The 22,500-nt window shown below is 43.4% G+C and overlaps 2 protein-coding genes across 2 annotated transcripts in view; both read left to right on the forward strand.

Annotated features, from left to right (window-relative positions):
• LOC308331553 (small ribosomal subunit protein uS12m-like) overlaps positions 1-22,500 on the forward strand; it is a 265,229-nt gene that overhangs the window by 99,155 nt on the left and 143,574 nt on the right. The window lies entirely within an intron of this gene.
• zfhx3b (zinc finger homeobox 3b) overlaps positions 1-22,500 on the forward strand; it is a 115,343-nt gene that overhangs the window by 74,750 nt on the left and 18,093 nt on the right. The window contains exons 3-5 of the mRNA XM_080765073.1: positions 1,329-1,436; positions 18,868-19,001; positions 19,870-20,070. Coding sequence (XP_080621199.1) covers positions 1,329-1,436; positions 18,868-19,001; positions 19,870-20,070 — 443 coding nt within the window. The remainder of the gene's footprint in view (positions 1-1,328; positions 1,437-18,867; positions 19,002-19,869; positions 20,071-22,500) is intronic.

A 22,500-nucleotide genomic window follows, 5' to 3' on the forward strand; every position in this document is an offset into this window, starting at 1 on the left:
ATAAGAAGTGAAATGAATTGTGGCTCTCTGAAAGTTTTAAATATTTATGATTTTAGTTTTTTGCAATAGTAGGGTAGTTGAGGTGAAATGAGCCTTGTATCGGTAAGTAACCCAGCAGCTGGGGGTGTGTGTGTGTGCGTGTGTGTGTGTGTGTGCGTGCGTGTGTGTGTGTGTGTGTGTGTGAGAGAGAGAGAGAGAGAGAGAGAGAGAGAGAGAGGTGGAATGAGAGATAGAGAGGTCTGGCATGAGGTCTTTCTCTAGAAACATGCCACTCGCACAATTATTTTTCCTGTCTGGTGCATACTTCAAACCGCTTTGGAAAATGTGTGTATATGTATTCACCACATGTGCGTGGTTTTCTGTAGTTTTATCGTCCATATTAAACACAGGAAGCCATAAAGATATTTGTGTCATGGTCTTCTGAATAAATGAAGAATTATACCTTTTGGGCACCTCTCAACATGTAGTATTATTATTATTATTATTATTATTAGTATCATTCATTATCCTTATGGTATATTCTGTATGCATTTTCAGTATGTTGTCCATGCGGTGTCAAACTCATTTCGGGGTGTTGGACCGTGTGGGTCCACATTGGTCAAAAGGTCACTCGATGTGGGCCAGAACCAGTTGATTTGGGCCAGAACCAGTTGATTTGGGGCCAGAACCAGTTGATTTGGGCCAGAACCAGTTGTGGACGCACACTCGCATGCATTCACTTATACAGCATTGTTTTTCAATCTGTTTTCTCAGTCACTGCTATAACTACAGTACATGTATATATATTAAGATAAATGACAGAATGACATACATTTAACGTACATCTACTGTAGTGTACACAGTAAAATCCTCAGTGCTATTTGGTTTCATTTGAATCTCTCTCTCTCTCTCTCTCTCTCTCTCTCTCTCTCTCTCTCTCTCTCTCTCTCTCTCTCTCTCTCTCTCTCTCTCTCTCTCTCTCTCTCGAGGGGGGGGGGGGGGGGGGGGGGGGGTAAAAATGAACACTCAGGATTTCACAGTGTGTATACGACATTGTGTGTATAAATGTTTTATTATTGTAATCAAACTGATATTCAGAATGCCTCGCCGGTGTGCACACACACACACACACACACACACACACACACACACACACACACACAGGGGGGCTGGAAAGGAGATCCCGCCCTCTTTGTCTGCTAACCTTGTAACTGCGTGTCAGTGAATATAATTGTTGCTAGTAGAGCCTCCTATAGAGAGAGAGAAAAAAAACCCCGCTCCCGTCCCTTTAAGTGCTCTGATGTGGTGCGTTGGTGATTTACATATCCCATCCTCTCCTCCCCCTCCAGGCGAGCTGAGCGAGGATGTGGAGGCTGCCTGTGAGACCGCCACAGACCAGGAGGACCAAACCAAAGACAGGGAGTGTGGGGGGGAGAAGGAGCTCTCCAAAGGGACAGGTAAGCCCCCCTATATTTACACTCCACTCACTACTCCACACATTTTAACGGAACACCGCCCTGAGGAAGCACGAGGCACTGCACCTGATTTGTGCTGTATATAATACAGACAGCAGCAGGCCTTTTTTTTTTGTCTAATGTGATTATACACATTTTTATCAAAATAAATATTGAGAGTCCCTTTAAGTAGTAAGGCTCCCTCAGAACTCCTTTTAAAGGCTGCTGTGGGTTTTCCACTCATCAAATCCCATCAGATCAGTGAGGCTAAATTGTCAATTTAGATAATCTGGTCAGGTGACATGTGACTCATGTTTTCTCTATTTTCAGTGTAGAATACAGAAATAGGGCCAGTCAGCCACATGTGTGTACTCTACACACACACATGTGATAGGACTGCTTTGCCCCAACTTTATCACACGCATGTGCACGCACGCACGCACGCACACATGTATTCAATTATTGCTTTGACAGAAACACACACACCTGCTGTTAAGTGTGATCAGATGGTAGGGTTGTGCAATTAACCACATTTTTAGAACCAGTAACCATCTTAATTTTGTTTATTAGATATCAATGAATCGGTAAAATTCTAATATATTTTATAAATATATTTGTCTAAATTGGTTTTGTCTGATCAATCTCTTGAATCCTGAATTACAATTTGTTGTACAATGGATGGTGGATGGTGGTACATCAGACATATCTGATGTACACAACCTTCCAATCCTGTTTTTAAATAAATCAAGGTAAAAGTTGGAAAATATGATATTGATTTGAAGTCATATTGGCCAGCCCTACACTGCACCATGCAAACACGCACATGTAGACACGCACACACACACAGACACGCACACACACACAGACACGCACACACACCTGATGTTAAATGTGATCAGATGGGTATATTCCTCTCCATGGCGTGTTTAATAACAGGTACAGGTTCTGGTGTCCGTGGAGGGAGTGGGCCTAAAGATGAAGGGAGGAGTTTTGGCTTACCTTTAGATTCTAACGTGTGTTATGATCACGTCACATCAATCATGGCTTGTTCTGAGGCTCAGAACAAGCCATGATTGATGTGTGATGTTAACATACGTGTTGCACATGTATACGTTGCCACTTGTGAACATTTTGGTAGTGGTAATAATAACAACAGTGTATAGAAGTATTGTCTATTTTTCCACTATAGTGACCTAAGCAGTTTAAAAACATATCAAGTAGCAGATCTACAAGCTCACAACCGGTCACATCACGACACATTACAGGCTTTTAGGTTGGGTATTTTTTAGTTTGTTGCTATTTTTGAAATATGACTTAACCCTCTAAGACCCAACGCTGGGTCTTAGAGGGTTAAGTCATATTTTTAGCAACAATTTTATTTTAATTAATTATTAAATTATTATTATTTTTTTCTGTTCTTTTTTCACCTAAACGTCATCAGTGATGTTCATTGCAATGCCATTTCAATGCCATTGGTCATGATATTTGCATATAAACACCCCCCACAGAGGCTGAAATTCACACAAATTAAAAATGTCTGAATTTTTTTTAACCTAAAGACTTTTGACCTTTACCTTAACAAAAGTAGGTAAAATAATTGTAATATATGTTTTTTTGTGATCATTAGAATGTCTAGAACATGTTTTATTCATTAGTGTGAAATATATCCCCCAAATGTAAATTATTAATTTATTATATTATTATATAATGTCTCTGTGACACATCTAGGGGCCACAATCTGCATTCAAAGATGTTCCTAGAAGCTTTGTCATTGGTTGATTTGCCTGTCTACTTCCTGATTGGTTAGTCATTGCGACCAGGTTTTTTTTCGACCAATGCCAAAGCTTCCAGGGAACCTCTTTGAATGCAGATTGTGGCCCCTAGATGTGTCGGAGACTACATCTTTTTGGGAGCGTTTTACCCATTGCTGGCTGTCTGAAAAATTCCAAAAATTAAAAAATGTAAAGGTCATTAAAACTTTGACATATTATTTCTTATAGCTTTAAATGGTTAATGCGTTGAGAGTTTAAACAGTAGGTCTTGACTCATGCTAAAGCTCAAACCCTTTGCCTCATATAATTAGAGTTAATGACTATTACTGTTGTTATTTACTTTTAACAGCACATCTTAATAGCATTAAGATTGGCTACAGCCAGAGCAGTAGTCAGTATAGTAATGACTGTGTTAGTAGTGGTAGAATTGTTGCTTGTAGGAGTATTATGTCTATATTTGTCCCAGTGCTCAGTAGTAGTTCTCAAACATTTTCATGACAAATTAAATAGGCTGCTGTGGACCCCCAATTGAAAAGGTTTTGTGTCAGGGACCCCCAGAAGAGAAGATAGTTTTTTTTGTTTAACACCTTAAATATTGTATTTTTTCCTCATAAATAGAGAATCTTTCACTCAATAGGAGCTGCTCCTGTCGCAAGTTGATGATGTCATATGTCCATGTGGTCTAGCCCTATGGAATGTATGGAGTGCATATGCTAATAAAAACCAACATATACAGGATAATAATGAGCATCAAAGCAATATTTAAATACTTGTGCATTCCATATATTCCATAGGGCTGGACCACACATAGACTAGATATGACATCATCAACTTGCGACAGGAGCAGTTCCTATTGAGTGAAAGATTATCTATTTATGAAAGAAATAAAATATTTAAAGTGTTTTTAAATTTTAGTTATAGAGAGTATAATGTTTTAAGGCATATTTGTCTTATTAGCCAGCGTTCCTTTTAAGAAGTGTCCGTGTGGGAGTATATTTATTATTCTTCTTCACAATGCTACAAGTTATCAAAATGTAATATTTCTATTATTATTTTTATTTTTAAGGGTGAATTTTATATCTCTCTGAAAACAATGCTTAAGACATTCCTTAAGCAATGGAACGGAGCTCTGATAATTCTGACACAACAGTTACAGGCCTGGATATGCTGTGTCTCACTTGTCTAACTCCCCCTGTTACTGAAGGAAGTTTTGATTTACACGAGTCAGGTTAAAAGCTGGAAAACAATTCAGACCTTTTTCATACCTAAGATTTCTCTCTTTCTTTCTTTCAAAGTACAGCAAAAATAAAAAGTTCATCACACTGTTTGAAGCCCAGCCTTTGTAAAACGTCTTTGATATCAGAAGTTCTATTTTAAATGAGGCTGAGTTGTTTGTGCTCCTTGAAAGGGCGACACTCCTCTTTGATGGGAGGAAATAATGATATGCATGCCTGCCTGAATATGGCTAAAAGTATATTTTAGCACATCAAAATAAAGCACTTTAAAAAGCATTAAAATGAGCTGGCCGATTAATAATTCACTCATACCTGTGGTGCTCAGGAAGAAGACGGCTCGCATTAGGAGTCCTCTTTTTTGAAAGGCATGCGATTTGATACAAGCATATTCAGTTCCTTCCCTAGAATCCCTACCCTCTGTCAGTCGCTAATCACCAAATAAGTGTGTTTCTGTGTTTTCACAAAGGAAGAGATGTGCTTGCATATGAAAAATTTACAGCTTCCCAGCAGCTTATTAGAAACGCTTAGTTAAAAATAGCGTGTGCATTAGGGAACCAGGTCTGGAGCTCTGTTTGATGTCAGTGAAAAGGTGGGTGGGTTGGAGGCTGGTGTGGGGTGCAGAGGAGAGGAGAGGGGAGGAGAGGAGGGGGCAAGATGGTGCTGTCAGCTAAAGAAAGGTACAGTGCAGACTGACTCTGCTTAATGGAAGGAACCCTTTTTTATACTTTTAACATTGTTATGATTGATGGATACAGTGGCCATTCAAAGGAAGTGCACCTTACTGCTTACTGTATCTCCTGTGTAAAGGGGGGGGGGGGGGCGCAGTAGGAAAATCCCAGAATGCATTTGGTAAACAGAGGAGCTTTTGTTTTGGTTGATGACTGTCTGAATACGTCTGCCTGCATATATAGACACACAGGTGTGTGTGTGTGTGTGTGTGTGTGTGTGTGTGTGTGTGTGTGTGTGTGTGTGTGTGTGTGTGTGTGTGTGTGTGTGTGTGTGTGTGTGTGTGTGTGTGTGTGTGTGTGTGTGTGTGTGTGTGTGTGTGTGTGTGTGCGCGTTTGCGTGCGTGCATGCGTGCGTGCATGTGTGCGTGGCGTGCGTGCGTGGCGTGTATGCTACACTCCTCTGTGTACAGGCGTCAGAGGCAGAGCTAACCTGCTATTTAAATAAGTGTCTGAAAGGTGCTCAGCCTTGCGCTGTCTGATGTTGAGCTGCTCCTATGGTCGGTCATTAGAAGTGTTGAAGTGTTCCCTCTCATCCTTGTCATGCCACTATTGGAACAGAGCGCCGCAACATTGTTCCTTTACAAATGACAGTCACTGTCATACAGGCGGAATTAGCGAACACAGAAGAAAGGCTTCCCCCCCCCCCCCCTTTCCTTTCCCTTTTTAAAGCCACTGTCAATCTTTATTTTTCTTCTTTCTGGTGCCAGCGAGCTCCTCTGTATTCATTAAAATCATTTAGAAATACATCAGATTGCCTATGTAAAAAAATGCACATGCGTTCCACATGTCACATCTTGAAAGATGGCTTCATTATTCTGTTGCTTTTCATTTTCCCTCAAAGAGCAAACATGTGCACAAATACTTGCATGCAAACATGCACAATAACTATGCACACAGACTGTAGATAATATGCATAGCAGCTGTTTCATAATTATATATCATCAGAGAGAGAGAGAGAGAGAAGGGCGGAAGAGAAAGATGTATAAAGCTGCAATTTTAGGAAGAATACATAAAATCCTTCCTAGTTTGAACAAAAAAGACTGCGTTGACATGCACTGCAGTAATCCAAGGGGCCATTTATAAAGTTACGGATAAAATATTAATACATGGCCGGCCGTGGGAGCTTTGTTCACCTAACTGAGACAGCATTAGTGAAATGGACAGGGTTCTGCTGAGAGAGAGAGAGAGAGAGAGAGGGATCCATACCGTTATTAAGGCAGGTGGTGTATTAATGCAACATCTGAATGCATAGCAATGAGGGCAAAGATGGCGGGGCTGGTGAGTGTACAGTATGTTATAGTGTACAGTTATAGTATTATAGTGTCAGTTTAACTCATTAGAGTGCATACATTTAACCATTGGATAGGGAGACATTTCTCTGCAAATGAGCTTTGTGTTCCTATATTCCTATATTCCGCATGCCCCTTGTCATAACTTTATCATTATGGAAGTTGGACTGAGAGAAAGACTGGGAAAATGATATTGCTGCACGGGTCATTCACCTTCTGCCACTAGCAAAGCACCCAATAATTGATTCCTTTCAATACCTTATGCCCAGTAGACTCATTGATTAAATGACTGTGAAGTAGGAGGATGTTTGCGTGCGTGCGTGCGTGCGTGCGTGCGTGCGTGCGTGCGTGCGTGCGTGCGTGCGTGCGTGCGTGCGTGCGTGTTCAACTGTTCATCCGTGCTTGCCCGCTGGGATGTTTGTTGCAAACAGGAGATGTGTGCCTTTGTGCTACTCAGATACTGTAGTGTGGTCTGTTGACGACGTTAGAGCCTGTCTGGTTGATGAACATGACGTTTAGCACCCCCTAGATGCAGCAGAGAGCCATTGCTTACTGTGCTCACTGTATACTGTACCCTGCTAGACTCTGTGGTCAGTGTTAATAATCAGACGTCTCACACTGGAATGGACAAGACAACTACTTGGCACAGTAATCCTAAAGACAGGTTTATGTCTAGTAATTACAGTCTAGATGTCTAGACTGAATTTTCTAACAACAATATGTGGTTGAAGATACAAGAATAAATAATAATAATAATCTCTAGACTAAATAGTAAAGTGCAATAAGTATCTTAAGATGACAATCTCTGTTATAGTAATAGTTTATTTATTTCAAAACAATGTTTTAACGGAATGCTAGTGTTGTACAGCATACTGTTGTGGCTGTGAAGCGCTGTGACATGAAGTCAGGGGATAGTAGTAAAGATGTTTACATATTCATATGTCCTTTGAGCACTTGTCATCCCTCAAATTACAATTATTCTTTTTGTCTTTGAAGATAATACACCATAAATTGTTCTTGTTTGCGAGCCAACTCCCTGAAAGCCCGTGTGTTTATGAGTTTTACCACCAGTAGTCTAATGGGCCTGGGTTATGGCCGCCGCGTCTGGGAGTGTCCTTTAAAGGTGAACACCACGTCAGCCTTCTGTTCCATCGCCTGGAGATTAATAACCCTGCCACTAATTAATATCTCCTTTTAATTTCTCCAATTTAAATTTGCCTTTACGGCACCCATGCCTTTAGGCCTGTGCAATATTCGCTCTCCTCCCTCCCACGCACACTCCCACACTCTCTCTCTCTCTCTTTCTCTCTCCCACTCTCTCTCTCTCTCTCCTACCCCCTGTCTGTCTGTCTTTTTGACACCATGCATTTTCATGTAACTATTGTTTAAATTAATTTAATATAGGCAGACCTTCACACCGACGATAGGGAGAAATGATTCAATATTGAGTTTAATATGAAGTGCTTTGTACGAGGCCTTGGTTGTAATTTTCTTTATTTGAAATTAATTGATGCAAAGTAATTACCTGAGGAATAGGTGCTGAAATTGAACACAGGCCTTTGTCGCTCAAGGCTGTAGATTAAAAAGCGTTGGACACAAATGGGAAGAAGAAAAGATAATATTAGGTTATTGCCAGCATATGTATTAAATGAATGACTTTACAAGGAGTTGAAATTTCTTCTCAATGCTAATGGTGAAATTGCAGGGTGTGTGTGTGTGTGTGTGTGTGTGTGTGTGTGTGTGTGTGTGTGTGTGTGTGTACACGCATGCGTGTTTGTGTGTACGTGCGTGTGCATGGGTGCGTTTGTGTGTGCACATGCGTATGTGTGTGTGCCTGCGTGCGTGCGTGCACGTATGTCATGTGGAACATGAGGAAGATGTTAGCAGCTCTCTGTCATGTGTACACAGTTTATTGAAGGTAGAGAAGAAGTAGACATTCTGGACAGGGCTAGAGACATTCCAACTCCACAACAGTGTGTAGTGTAATTTGAGCCTACACTGCAAAATCCTCTTGTAGGAATGGGAAGGAAGTGGCTTTTCTAGTTTAGGACTGTGGCAGAAGGAGCACGCGGCCTTGCCTGCCATTGATGGAGCCTATAGCCTACTGTGGTTTATCGTATTGTATTTACGACCGGAGGTTTGAGTCTGCCAATGCGGAACGTGGTCACTCGGAATGAGGGGCTGGGATTTAAGAGATGGCAATGACCTCATGGTTCTCTCTCCTGGGCCCATCGGGGGAGAGTCCCTCTCCCAACAGTTGGCCATGCGGCCATCTGCCAGTGGGTCTGGGATTCTGTTGCCCTACACACCTTCTTGTCCAGTGGCAGTCGCTCAGGAGGTGGAGCGGATATTTTGGAACCAGTATGGTTCCCGGTTCGATCCCAGACTCTCCTCCTGACGTAGAGTCAAAGTGTCCTTGATCACGACACTGAACCCCTACTGCTGTTCAATAGTTGCCCATACTAGTTGAGATGGGTTAAATGCAGAGGATCATTTACAAGAATGTACAACTAAAGGGGGGTGCAGTTGTTGATCATTAATTGTCGCAGTAATATTGTCCCTCAAACCTTAGTGTGCCCAGTTAGCCACATCGTCCACAACATGGATACCTCTTTGCACGGTCAAAGTAGAGGACGCACAATACTGGTCCTGGAAGTTTTCAACGGCGGAGGAGGACCTGTTGTGTTAATTCAGTCTGTCTCGTGTCGGTCACTCACTCCAGCTGCCATCTTTTTTTCCTCTTGAAAGCACAACAAGGCTGTGATTGCTCCAGAGACCTGGGCAGTGTGCTGACAGCCCCTTTCCTGTCTGAGTAATGCAGCACAGCAACGGGAGGTGAGACAAGGTGCCAAAGTCCAATTCACTTACGGGACTCGACAGCACAAAAGCCCCTGGTTTACGGAAAAGGGCTATGAATTAATAATCACCTAATTGACTCAGTACATTTTTTTTTTTTTTACCCTGGGCTACTTTGCCTTTTGTGCTTTTAGATGAAAGCCTGGTCTGTGTATCTGTCAGGAGAGGTTTGGTGTTGTTGGGAGAGGTCAGTGTCACAGACAGGCTTCTGACAGACACTAATGTCACAGAGGCACCCCATGGTATTCTGTCTAACGTCACTAATGGCTCTAACACGGCCCTCACGGTGTAATGGACTTTCCTGGCGGTGACAGTAGAATTCCATGACAGAAAAATGGGAAAAACACTGATTCATTAATTGCATATTATCTTTTATAGAAGCTCCCTGCGGGGCAAAAGCCACGGGTGTAACTTAAGCGAGAAAACCCAGAGTTCACCTCTGGACTGGAGCAGTCATTGTTTGTGCGTCTGTGGTGCTCTTTGTGATGGCAAAGTTGTCCTTGTGTGGAGGCCAGTGCTCCTGCATTACTGCGGTCGTCCCAGGAGATGCATAGCCCCCTCCGTCAGGACCCAATGTTCTGGTCATGGACCCACCCGGCTAATAGATTTGGCAGGCTCAAGTGCACACCCATGTTCTGATAGCAGCCCCGGTCGCGCCATGTTAGACTGCGCCGAATGGGGCAAGGAGAGAGGAGAAAAAAAAGAAAAATCACTGTTTTCATTGCTCTCTGTATTGGTTCTGGTATGTTCTCCAGCCGTACGGTGTGTTGCTCTCTTCTCTTTTTTTTTCCTCATCACACCTGACAAGGAAAAACAGGATTCAGTAGCTGGGTGTTAGTCACGGGGTTGGTGACAGAAGTGGGTTTTGGGATTCTTGAGAGGGAGCGATTGATCAGATTTATGGACTCCTAACTGGCCATGACAAGGAAAGACATGCGCTCTGAGTAAGCCTCACCGGCAGACTGTCGTTCTCTCACTCTCCCCCTCTCCCACTCTCATAAATACAACACACATACAGACACGTCAGACAGACACACACACACGCACACACACACACGTACGCGCACACGCACACGCGCACACACACACACACACACACACACACACCTGGCCCTCCTGTACTATGGCTCTACGACCCCTTCAAGTAAAACAACTGCTCATTTCAGCTCTCTGGTGTTAATTGAGCGTTAATTTAGAGACTCTCTAATTAATTACGCCGTTTTATCTCACTCATCATTAGGCTGAGATGATGCTTGTGTTTACTTTACTGCCTTAACAACATGTTTACCTTGCATTAAAACAACGCCTACAGTCCGTAAGTGTTTATACTCTCCCGAGAGACGCTGAGCGATGTCTGAAGGACCGTCAATAAAGATGGCGGTGCATCTAGAGTCCAGCCCGGTGTGCCGTCTTGCTTCAAATGACTTTATTGACAGTGGCTATGTTGTTGGCATGCCATTTCATGGGTTTTGTTCCTTTCTTTGGGGAAATCCATGACTCTTTTCTCAGAGACGGAGAGAATGTCTCACAATGTGTGAAGCTTTAGATCGGCTATTTTTGCTAAGTATACAGTACACTACATGTATATGCAATGCTTATGTGATTACCGTACTCTTTGTCAGAGTTAAATTAACCCACGAGGGTCCATTTTTATACTTTTACAGATAAATGAACAGTTTTACTGTGTAGACCTGGGACTGGAAGCGCAGTACACTATAGTGCACATATTGGCATGGGAAAGTACAGTCAAATCCTAATAAAAATAACAAAACAAAACAACACTCCCTTTTTCTCCGGTTCAGTGAAAACATGTGCTTTGTTTTATCATAGCTAAACTAATATAACTGAAAGACTAGGATGTGGCTATAATGCAACCTTATATTATTGTGTCACCAAAATGCGGAAGTGCAAACGAGCGCTCAACGTTAAAGCCCAGCTGCGCGGGGTTTCCTCGTCATACCTCCACGAGTCCGCCTGCAGTCCCTCCTCTTACCCCTAGGGTCCAGTCAGTGCTTCAACGCTGGAGAGCCTCACTGGGGCCTTGGGGGGGGAGGAGGAGTAAGTAAAAACAGGAGTGGAGGACTGGAGGTGGAGTGAAGTGGAGTTGAAGAGCAGAGGAGGAGGAAGAAGTTGCAAGGAGGACAGTGTCATGACTGAGAGGTTAATGTCAGGCGAATGGGAGGTTCCTTTTGTTTAACATTTCCTTTGTTTATTGGTGGATGTGTTTAATAGGATTGACTGTGACTGGACTCTAATAGCTCCTCCCTGGCTGATCCCAGTGTCTCTGGGAGATCCAGCTCTGTCCGAAGCCACGGTCCCCCCACTGGGTAATCAGCTCAGCTGCCTCCGACCTGATTGGACCTGACATTTTAATGTCTGGAGCAGCGGCGTGGTCAGCCCTGTTTAACCTGACCCCCGGCGCACCGATGCCCCCCGTTCTCAATTTGCCCTTCCAGCAGCACTGTACAAATCAGGCCAAATTTAACTCTTTATGGGCTCGTTAGAGGTCGGCAAGACACCTCCTTAAGTTTCACAGTGAATTCTTTCCACCGGCGGTGAGGTGCTGAGTTTCTGCCAGTTCCACCATGCTGGCCTCCTTTACGAGCTGCAGCTTAGCTGCTTATTTCTGCTCAGCTGTGATGCCGCCTCTGTTTCAGTTTGTGCTCCCACTGCCTCCCTCCCTCTCTCTCCTTCCCACTCCCTCCTCCCTCTCTCTCCCTCCCTCTCTCTCTCTAATCTATCTCTCTCTCTCATCCTCTCTTTCTCCTTGTTGTTTTATAAAGGAGAGAGAGAGCAGTTCTCTGGTTAGTTGAGCAAAAAAGCTGGTCTTGTGAGGCCTTCTTGCTCAGTGGAGAATCAGAGAGGGAAAGCCATGGTTTTGTTAATACCGCTGTAGGTTCATAGGTTGTATTAAGAGGATTAGCTCGTGCGATACATCTCGCGGGCGAGTAGTATTTGGCGGCGCCCGCACCGACTGTAGAGAAAGGACGTTTCGTCAAAGATGAGCAGCTACCTGACAATTAGCCCCTTTGTTATATCTCAACACTCACTCTGAGCAGTGAAGCGTGACTGCTTCGTACACCATGGGTATATTTGGCTAAGCAGCAGTAGTGTAATGCCCTCTAGCTATTTTGAAAACATGCCCTTTGTTTTATCATAGTTACGTACACTAACATAACTGAAAGACTAGGATGTGGCTATATATGCAATCTCATATTATTGTGTCTAAAAATCACTGTTTCTCAACCAATACGTGCAGTCTAAACAGACCACTAGTGGTCCATGGCATAATTGCAGGTGGTCCATGGGAAAATGTTTTAAAATCCATCAAAAGTTGGTGTCTATAGCTGTGATATCTTGTTAAATGCTAATTATAAATTGTTGTTGGGTTGGTCATTGTAGATACTTTGAAATATGCTAGTGATCCAGAGCTCAGAGAAGGTTAAAGGTTTACACAGAGTTTGGTTTTGATGGCAGGAGGAGGTTAGTGTCTGTTCCAGTTTGGTTTTGATGGCAGGAGGAGGTTAGTGTCTGTTCCAGTTTGGTTTTGATGGCAGGAGGAGGTTAGTGTCGGTTCCATTGTCATAGTAGATCTAATACAATACAGCGGAGGAGGCATGGCTGGTTATACAAGTTCTAATTAAGCAGAGCAATGCACTGGCACTGACTTGCTGCGTAGGCACAAAGCGCAAATGGGATATCCATGCTATAATATTAATATTATGATAATATTCTGTTACTATATACGGGTACCTTATTATATACCTTTTGTTGTTGCTTACATTAGCTGTTACTCAAGACACATATACTGTATGCAAGCGTTTCATACGGATGTAAGAGTTAATTTGCTGTGTCTGCAGACTCTGCACTCTGCACTGTGCTCACTTTGCTGTGCAAGCACAAAATAGTAGGGGGATATTCCAAGAATGGTCAGGCCAGAGGTCACCGTTTCCACTAGGGTTTCAGGATGGTCAGGCTACAGGTCACCATTTCCACTAGGGTTTCAGGATGGTCAGGCTACAGGTCACCGTTTCCACTAGGGTTTCAGGATGGTCAGGCTACAGGTCACCATTTCCACTAGGGTTTCAGGATGGTCAGGCTACAGGTCACCATTTCCACTAGGGTTTCAGGATGGTCAGGCTACAGGTCACCACTTCCACTAGGGTTTCAGGATGGTCAGACTAGAGGTCACCATTTCCACTAGGGTTTCAGGATGGTCAGACTAGAGGTCACCATTTCCACTAGGGTTTCAGGATGGTCAGGCTAGAGGTCACCATTTCCACTAGGGTTTCAGGATGGTCAGGCTACAGGTCACCATTTCCACTAGGGTTTCAGGATGGTCAGGCTACAGGTCACCACTTCCACTAGGGTTTCAGGATGGTCAGGCTACAGGTCACCACTTCCACTAGGGTTTCAGGATGGTCAGGCTACAGGTCACCATTTCCACTAGGGTTTCAGGATGGTCAGGCTACAGGTCACCATTTCCACTAGGGTTTCAGGATGGTCAGGCTACAGGTCACCATTTCCACTAGGGTTTCAGGATGGTCAGGCTACAGGTCACCATTTCCACTAGGGTTTCAGGATGGTCAGGCTACAGGTCACCATTTCCACTAGGGTTTCAGGATGGTCAGGCTACAGGTCACCATTTCCACTAGGGTTTCAGGATGGTCAGGCTACAGGTCACCATTTCCACTAGGGTTTCAGGATGGTCAGGCTACAGGTCACCATTTCCACTAGGGTTTCAGGATGGTCAGGCTACAGGTCACCATTTCCACTAGGGTTTCAGGATGGTCAGGCTACAGGTCACCATTTCCACTAGGGTTTCAGGATGGTCAGGCTACAGGTCACCATTTCCACTAGGGTTTCAGGATGGTCAGGCTACAGGTCACCATTTCCACTATAGGGTTTCAGGATTTTTACCACAACAATTTGTGGAAGCAGAGGAACCTGTATCTTTGGTAATGGCTTCATCTGAAATGTTCTTTGGTCAGCCACTGGTCATGATCATGCCTCGGAATAAATCAAATAAATCTTAAGATTCTTCCTCAGCTGGTTTTCAATTTGCTTTACGCGGACTGAGTTATTGACAGTAACAATGGAAATAAAGACGACAGTGTTTACTGTAAACCTTTTGAAGAGATTGTACTGTTTAGACGTTCTTGTTGGCTTGTCTTATCGCTGTCAGGGTCACTTTATTATAATGATATTGCTACTATATATAGGCACCTTTTGTTGCCGTTTGCATGAGCACAGAAGACGTACAGTAAATGAGCTGTTTTACTCAAGACACATGAGCATCACATGAGCATAGTGAACATGATCATCACATAGTCACTAGTGAGCATCACATAGTATCTAGTGAGCATCACATAGTCACTAGTGAGCATCACATAGTCACTAGTGAGCATCACATAGTCACTAGAGAGCATCACATAGTCACTATGAGCATCACATAGTCACTAGTGAGCATCACATAGTCACTAGTGAGCATCACATAGTCACTAGTGAGCATCACATAGTCACTAGTGAGCATCACATAGTCACTAGTGAGCATCACATAGTCACTAGTGAGCATCACATAGTCACTAGTGAGCATCACATAGTCACTATGAGCATCACATAGTCACTAGTGAGCATCACATAGTCACTAGTGAGCATCACATAGTCACTATGAGCATCACATAGTCACTATGAGCATCACATAGTCACTAGTGAGCATCACATAGTCACTAGTGAGCATCACATAGTCACTAGTGAGCATCACATAGTCACTAGTGAGCATCACATAGTCACTAGTGAGCATCACATAGTATCTAGTGAGCATCACATAGTCACTAGTGAGCATCACATAGTCACTAGTGAGCATCACATAGTCACTAGTGAGCATCACATAGTCACTAGTGAGCATCACATAGTCACTATGAGCATCACATAGTCACTAGTGAGCATCACATAGTCACTAGTGAGCATCACATAGTCACTAGTGAGCATCACATAGTCACTATGAGCATCACATAGTCACTATGAGCATCACATAGTCACTATGAGCATCACATAGTATCTAGTGAGCATCACATAGTCACTAGTGAGCATCACATAGTCACTAGTGAGCATCACATAGTCACTAGTGAGCATCACATAGTCACTATGAGCATCACATAGTCACTATGAGCATCACATAGTATCTAGTGAGCATCACATAGTCACTAGTGAGCATCACATAGTCACTAGTGAGCATCACATAGTATCTAGTGAGCATCACATAGTCACTAGTGAGCATCACATAGTATCTAGTGAGCATCACATAGTCACTAGTGAGCATCACATAGTCACTATGAGCATCACATAGTATCTAGTGAGCATCACATAGTCACTAGTGAGCATCACATAGTATCTAGTGAGCATCACATAGTCACTAGTGAGCATCACATAGTCACTAGTGAGCATCACATAGTCACTATGAGCATCACATAGTCACTATGAGCATCACATAGTCACTATGAGCATCACATAGTCACTAGTGAGCATCACATAGTCACTATGAGCATCACATAGTCACTAGTGAGCATCACATAGTATCTAGTGAGCATCACATAGTCACTATGAGCATCACATAGTCACTATGAGCATCACATAGTATCTAGTGAGCATCACATAGTCACTAGTGAGCATCACATAGTCACTAGTGAGCATCACATAGTATCTAGTGAGCATCACATAGTCACTAGTGAGCATCACATAGTATCTAGTGAGCATCACATAGTCACTAGTGAGCATCACATAGTCACTATGAGCATCACATAGTCACTAGTGAGCATCACATAGTCACTAGTGAGCATCACATAGTCACTAGTGAGCATCACATAGTCACTAGTGAGCATCACATAGTCACTAGTGAGCATCACATAGTCACTATGAGCATCACATAGTATCTAGTGAGCATCACATAGTCACTAGTGAGCATCACATAGTCACTATGAGCATCACATAGTCACTAGTGAGCATCACATAGTCACTAGTCAGCATCACATAGTCACTAGTGAGCATCACATAGTCACTAGTGAGCATCACATAGTCACTAGTGAGCATCACATAGTATCTAGTGAGCATCACATAGTCACTATGAGCATCACATAGTCACTATGAGCATCACATAGTATCTAGTGAGCATCACATAGTCACTAATGAGCATCACATAGTCACTAGTGAGCATCACATAGTCACTAGTGAGCATCACATAGTATCTAGTGAGCATCACATAGTCACTATGAGCATCACATAGTCACTATGAGCATCACATAGTATCTAGTGAGCATCACATAGTCACTAGTGAGCATCACATAGTCACTATGAGCATCACATAGTCACTATGAGCATCACATAGTCACTATGAGCATCACATAGTCACTAGTGAGCATCACATAGTCACTAGTGAGCATCACATAGTCACTAGTGAGCATCACATAGTCACTAGTGAGCATCACATAGTCACTAGTGAGCATCACATAGTCACTAGTGAGCATCACATAGTCACTAGTGAGCATCACATAGTCACTATGAGCATCACATAGTCACTAGTGAGCATCACATAGTCACTAGTGAGCATCACATAGTCACTAGTGAGCATCACATAGTCACTAGTGAGCATCACATAGTCACTATGAGCATCACATAGTCACTAGTGAGCATCACATAGTCACTAGTGAGCATCACATAGTCACTAGTGAGCATCACATAGTCACTAGTGAGCATCACATAGTATCTAGTGAGCATCACATAGTCACTATGAGCATCACATAGTCACTAGTGAGCATCACATAGTCACTAGTGAGCATCACATAGTCACTAGTGAGCATCACATAGTCACTAGTGAGCATCACATAGTCACTAGTGAGCATCACATAGTATCTAGTGAGCATCACATAGTCACTAGTGAGCATCACATAGTCACTAGTGAGCATCACATAGTATCTAGTGAGCATCACATAGTCACTAGTGAGCATCACATAGTATCTAGTGAGCATCACATAGTCACTAGTGAGCATCACATAGTCACTAGTGAGCATCACATAGTCACTAGTGAGCATCACATAGTATCTAGTGAGCATCACATAGTCACTAGTGAGCATCACATAGTCACTATGAGCATCACATAGTCACTATGAGCATCACATAGTCACTAGTGAGCATCACATAGTCACTAGTGAGCATCACATAGTCACTAGTGAGCATCACATAGTCACTATGAGCATCACATAGTCACTAGTGAGCATCACATAGTCACTATGAGCATCACATAGTCACTAGTGAGCATCACATAGTATCTAGTGAGCATCACATAGTCACTAGTGAGCATCACATAGTCACTATGAGCATCACATAGTCACTATGAGCATCACATAGTATCTAGTGAGCATCACATAGTCACTATGAGCATCACATAGTCACTAGTGAGCATCACATAGTCACTAGTGAGCATCACATAGTCACTAGTGAGCATCACATAGTCACTATGAGCATCACATAGTCACTAGTGAGCATCACATAGTCACTAGTGAGCATCACATAGTCACTAGTGAGCATCACATAGTCACTATGAGCATCACATAGTCACTAGTGAGCATCACATAGTCACTAGTGAGCATCACATAGTCACTAGTGAGCATCACATAGTCACTAGTGAGCATCACATAGTCACTAGTGAGCATCACATAGTCACTAGTGAGCATCACATAGTCACTATGAGCATCACATAGTCACTAGTGAGCATCACATAGTCACTAGTGAGCATCACATAGTCACTATGAGCATCACATAGTCACTAGTGAGCATCACATAGTATCTAGTGAGCATCACATAGTCACTAGTGAGCATCACATAGTCACTAGTGAGCATCACATAGTCACTATGAGCATCACATAGTCACTAGTGAGCATCACATAGTATCTAGTGAGCATCACATAGTCACTAGTGCATGCAAGCGTTTCATACCAATTCACTGTTTAGAGCAGCGGAGAACACGAGGACAAATAATTATAGAGGGGGGGGAAAGTGTTCTTCAAATTGCATTTTGAGATGACCATTTATGGTCATTTCATAGTGCTGTCTGATGAGATGGAAAGGACGTGTGAGCCTCTTTTCAAGTCTGGCGAAGCCCTCAGATATGGAACCCTGCACGTGCAGAGTGAAACGTAGACCCGCAACAACCTGGCAAACTAATGTTTTGATTAGCTGTCTGTGGCGTTGTCTGATGTCCACACGATCCAACGTTGGGAGAGACGGCGTGTCGAAGCGCGTCGGCCGTCTGTCCCTCAGCGACGGCAGGTAAAAAGACTGCGGTGAGGCGGAGGGAGTGTCAGGAGTTAGCTGATCAACAGTTTCCTGTTAAATACAGTTATATCACATTTTAAGAGAGACGTTTCAAAGCCCTTCATCCACAGTGCTATTGATTGACCTCTTCCAAGGGTGATAAGTCCTCACCTTGTCTTGACATGTCTGCTTTTTTGTTTGTTTTTTCCCCCTGTGTGTGTGTGTGTGTGTGTGTTGTTTAGCAGTGTCCAGCCATTTGGAAAGGGACCAGACAGACTCCCCGGTTCCCTCTAAAAGGCCCTCTTCACGGTCAGAGGCCTCAGAGAGTCCCCTCTCCTCCAAGCGTCCTCGGACGGCTGACAAAGGTTCTGCGGAGCAGGTGAGAGGACCACGAAAGATTCAACTGGATTCTGGAGAAATTGGCACCGTTAATTGTCCATAAACCTGCTTCTCCAGCTGTTTGAATTTGGGATCCTTTTTTTTTTGGCTTATCAAAGGTTATCGCATTACTCTGCCCTCATTACAAGCCTTAACTTAACACATCTGATAAGATCAGGAATGTGAAGACGTGCTTCTTCTCATAGCATTTTTAGACATCTTAAAACGAAGCAGACCTTTATTACATTATGCATGATCTTTTTTTTCCCCCTCCCCTCCAAAATCTCCTTCAAATTTGTTTTGCCTGTCTGCTGCAGTTGCACTGCAAATTGTGCAAAAGGTAGAAAATCAATATAGCATTTGACAGATGAGAGCACTTTGAAGTGTGTGCCAAGACTCAGTGGTGCACAGTATTACCCACTGGTCTGTGATCAGAGGGACCTGGAGGGGTGGGGGGGGTCCATCTCTCCCCCCTGATCTACAGCACCAGGGGGGGGGGGTCCATCTCTCCCCCCTGAACTACACTACAGCACCAGTCCTCCCACTGAGCGAGGCCCACCACCATACTCATCTCCTCATCCCACTAATCTCTCTGGATGCCATTTCTCTGTCTCATTTCCACCCTCAATCAGAATCAGAATCAGTCGTTCTTCGATAATAAATAAAAATTGCAGACCTACAAGCTCATAGCGCGCCACTCGGTGGCGCGCTATGAGCTTGTAGTTCTGCTATTTTTCAATAGCTAAAGCATAACATAATGCTAACACCAAAAGGGGCACCCGCCCCAAAATGGGTTAATGGTCACATCACAGGTTTACAGGTGTTACAGTGATTGTTCATTTTGTGGCCCTTTTCTCACCTCTGCCCAGATGTACCAGTGCCCGTACTGCAAATTCACCAACACGGACCTGAACCGGCTCAGAATGCACGTGATGACGCAGCACTCTGTCCAGCCCATGTTCCGCTGCCCGCTCTGCCAGGACATGCTGAACAACAAGATCCACCTGCAGTTTCACCTCACACACCTCCACAGTGTGGCGCCCGACTGTGTGGATAAGCTTATTGCTACGGTGAGTCATGATGAGTGTGTGTGTGAGTGAGTGAGTGGTTGTGTGTGTGTGTGTGTGTGTGTGTGTGTGTGTGTGTGTGTGTGTGTGTGTGTGTGTGTGTGTGTGTGTGTGTGTGTGTGTGTGTGTGTGTGTGTGTGTGTGTGTGTGTGTGTGTGTGTGTGTGTGTGTGCGCGCGCGTGCGTACACGCCCACATCCACAGTGTTAATGTAACTCTGAGAGAGTAGAAACGACAGGGCCCGTTTGGTTACATCTGTACACTTCTCAGAGTTACAAACTAGACGCTAGATGATTGAAAGGTGGTGCGTTTGTTACTGTAGGTTGTTACACTGCTTCCTTTTAATTCATTTAATCACCCCAATCACATGTGTACAGTACACTCATCGCACACATTACACAGTGTTAAAGCTATATTATTCTTAGGTAGGGTAATATTTTTTGTTAAGTGTTAAATAGCTCTATATTCTGATTGTACTCAGTTTGTTCAGTAACAGGAGTCTGCTCTCTGGTAAACAGAAAATGCACTTTCAAGGTCGGGATACTTATTTCATCCAATTGGGAGAGCTGAGAACTTGCACAGCACAACACAGATTAAACACGTGTAATCGGAAGTGGAGGCGCTAAGACATGAGCAGACACAATTGGAGCTGGAACACAATAAAATGGAAGCTAATACATGGGTACTCGTTCCTGATTGGCTGAAAATGTTCAACCCACCTGAAAATGTATTTTCTGTATATTAAAGAGTGGTGGAGACACAGAGACTCCATTTACTGAACAAACGCTCTATAACAATGATTACCATCAGAATATAGTGCTTTAACCTATTAACGGAACAACAAAAAATAGATAAAACATTTCCAATGTTGTCACACTGTACAGTTCTCATCATTACCCATCCTATCACTCCGGTCATCGTTACATATTTCAGAGACAGGAAAGCGGGAGGCATGCTCTCCCCCTGGGCACACTTTAGCGGACAGCCGTGGACAGAAGAAGCTGTGTTTGACGTAATTTCCGAGTTTTTAAGACAGCTGGTGGATGGAAAATAAGCTCCACCTCCGCGGCTGACTGACGCGACGGACAGATTCCCGGAAACGCTCTACTCTGCGTCAGTCAGCTGCGGAGGTGCTGGAGCTTCTTTTCTATCCAACCGGTTGTCTAAAAACTCGGAAATGACGTAAAACACAGCTTATTCTGTCCACGACTGTCCGCTAAAGTGTGCCCAGGGGTCTGTTCACTCTGTTGTACTGTATTTGTGGATTACATTTCTGCCTGTCAGAGTTCACGGTAGTTTGCTGATTTATCAGCTGATTCTTTGTCGTACGACAACGCGTAGCATCCTCAAACATCGTGAGCTTGCAGATCCGCTATTTTCGGCCATAACTCATAGCTCAGTCATGTGTTGCTGTATGTATGCTACGTACACTCTTAGCATCCCCCACCCCTCCCTCACATATTTCCCTGAACTGGCTCCCTCCCTGGCCCTAATGAAGGATGTCTCTCCTGTCTCCCATCCGCTAAATTGATGACATTTGAGCCTTTATCAAAACACAAAGGCTTGCTGTTAATTGTGAAAAGGCTGCAGGCCATGGCATTGACTTATACTGGATGTCAGATACAGCCGCGGCCTGCTAGATGCTGTTTGCCAGATTATTCTCCTCTCTCCTGCATAGCTCCTAATGGGGAGCCCCTTCCCCAGCTAATGGGGAGCCCTTTCCCTTCCTAATGGGGAGCCCTTTCCCCAGCTCGGTCATAATCACAGTCAGTCCGGGGGAAGGTGACAGATCATTTTGTATTATATTTTAGCTTCCCCAGACAGTTTATTTATTAGTTGTTTTAAATTATTATCTTGACTCTGTGATCACTGACGACGTGCCATTCGAAATATACTACCATTATTAATATTGGAATAATTATACTACTGCTTAATCAAAAATAAATAAACAGTCTTATTCCCTTGTAATGAAATGCAACTTCGGGGCAAGAGAAAAGATTATTATTTGCTATTAATGTAGCCATTGTATGGAATCTCATATGAATCAATTAATTAATTGATTGTTACAGAAAGGTTAAGCAGCGTGACTGCCCAAAGCTAAACTCACTGTCTCAACTCTCCTTATACACAACAGGCTACACTTAATTAATTACTTACAGTTAACTCTGAGAATGTACAAATGCATCATTAACCCATTTTGGTCGGGAACCCGTTTTGGTGTTAGCATTACGTTGTGCTTTAGCTATTGAAAAATAGCAGATCTACAAGCTCATAGCGCGCCACCGAGTGGCGCGCTACGAGCTTGTAGGTCTGCTATTTTTGAAAAAGCGAAGAACGACTGACATTTTTAGAATCTGATCTCAGGTCAGAATGGGTTCATCAGACCAGTGTGTGTCCGGTGGAAACCTCGTGTGAATCTGATCTCAGGTCAGAA

The sequence above is a fragment of the Protomyctophum bolini genome, assembly GCF_963924005.1.
Source record: "Protomyctophum bolini genome assembly, chromosome: 1".
Lineage (NCBI taxonomy): Eukaryota > Metazoa > Chordata > Actinopteri > Myctophiformes > Myctophidae > Protomyctophum > Protomyctophum bolini.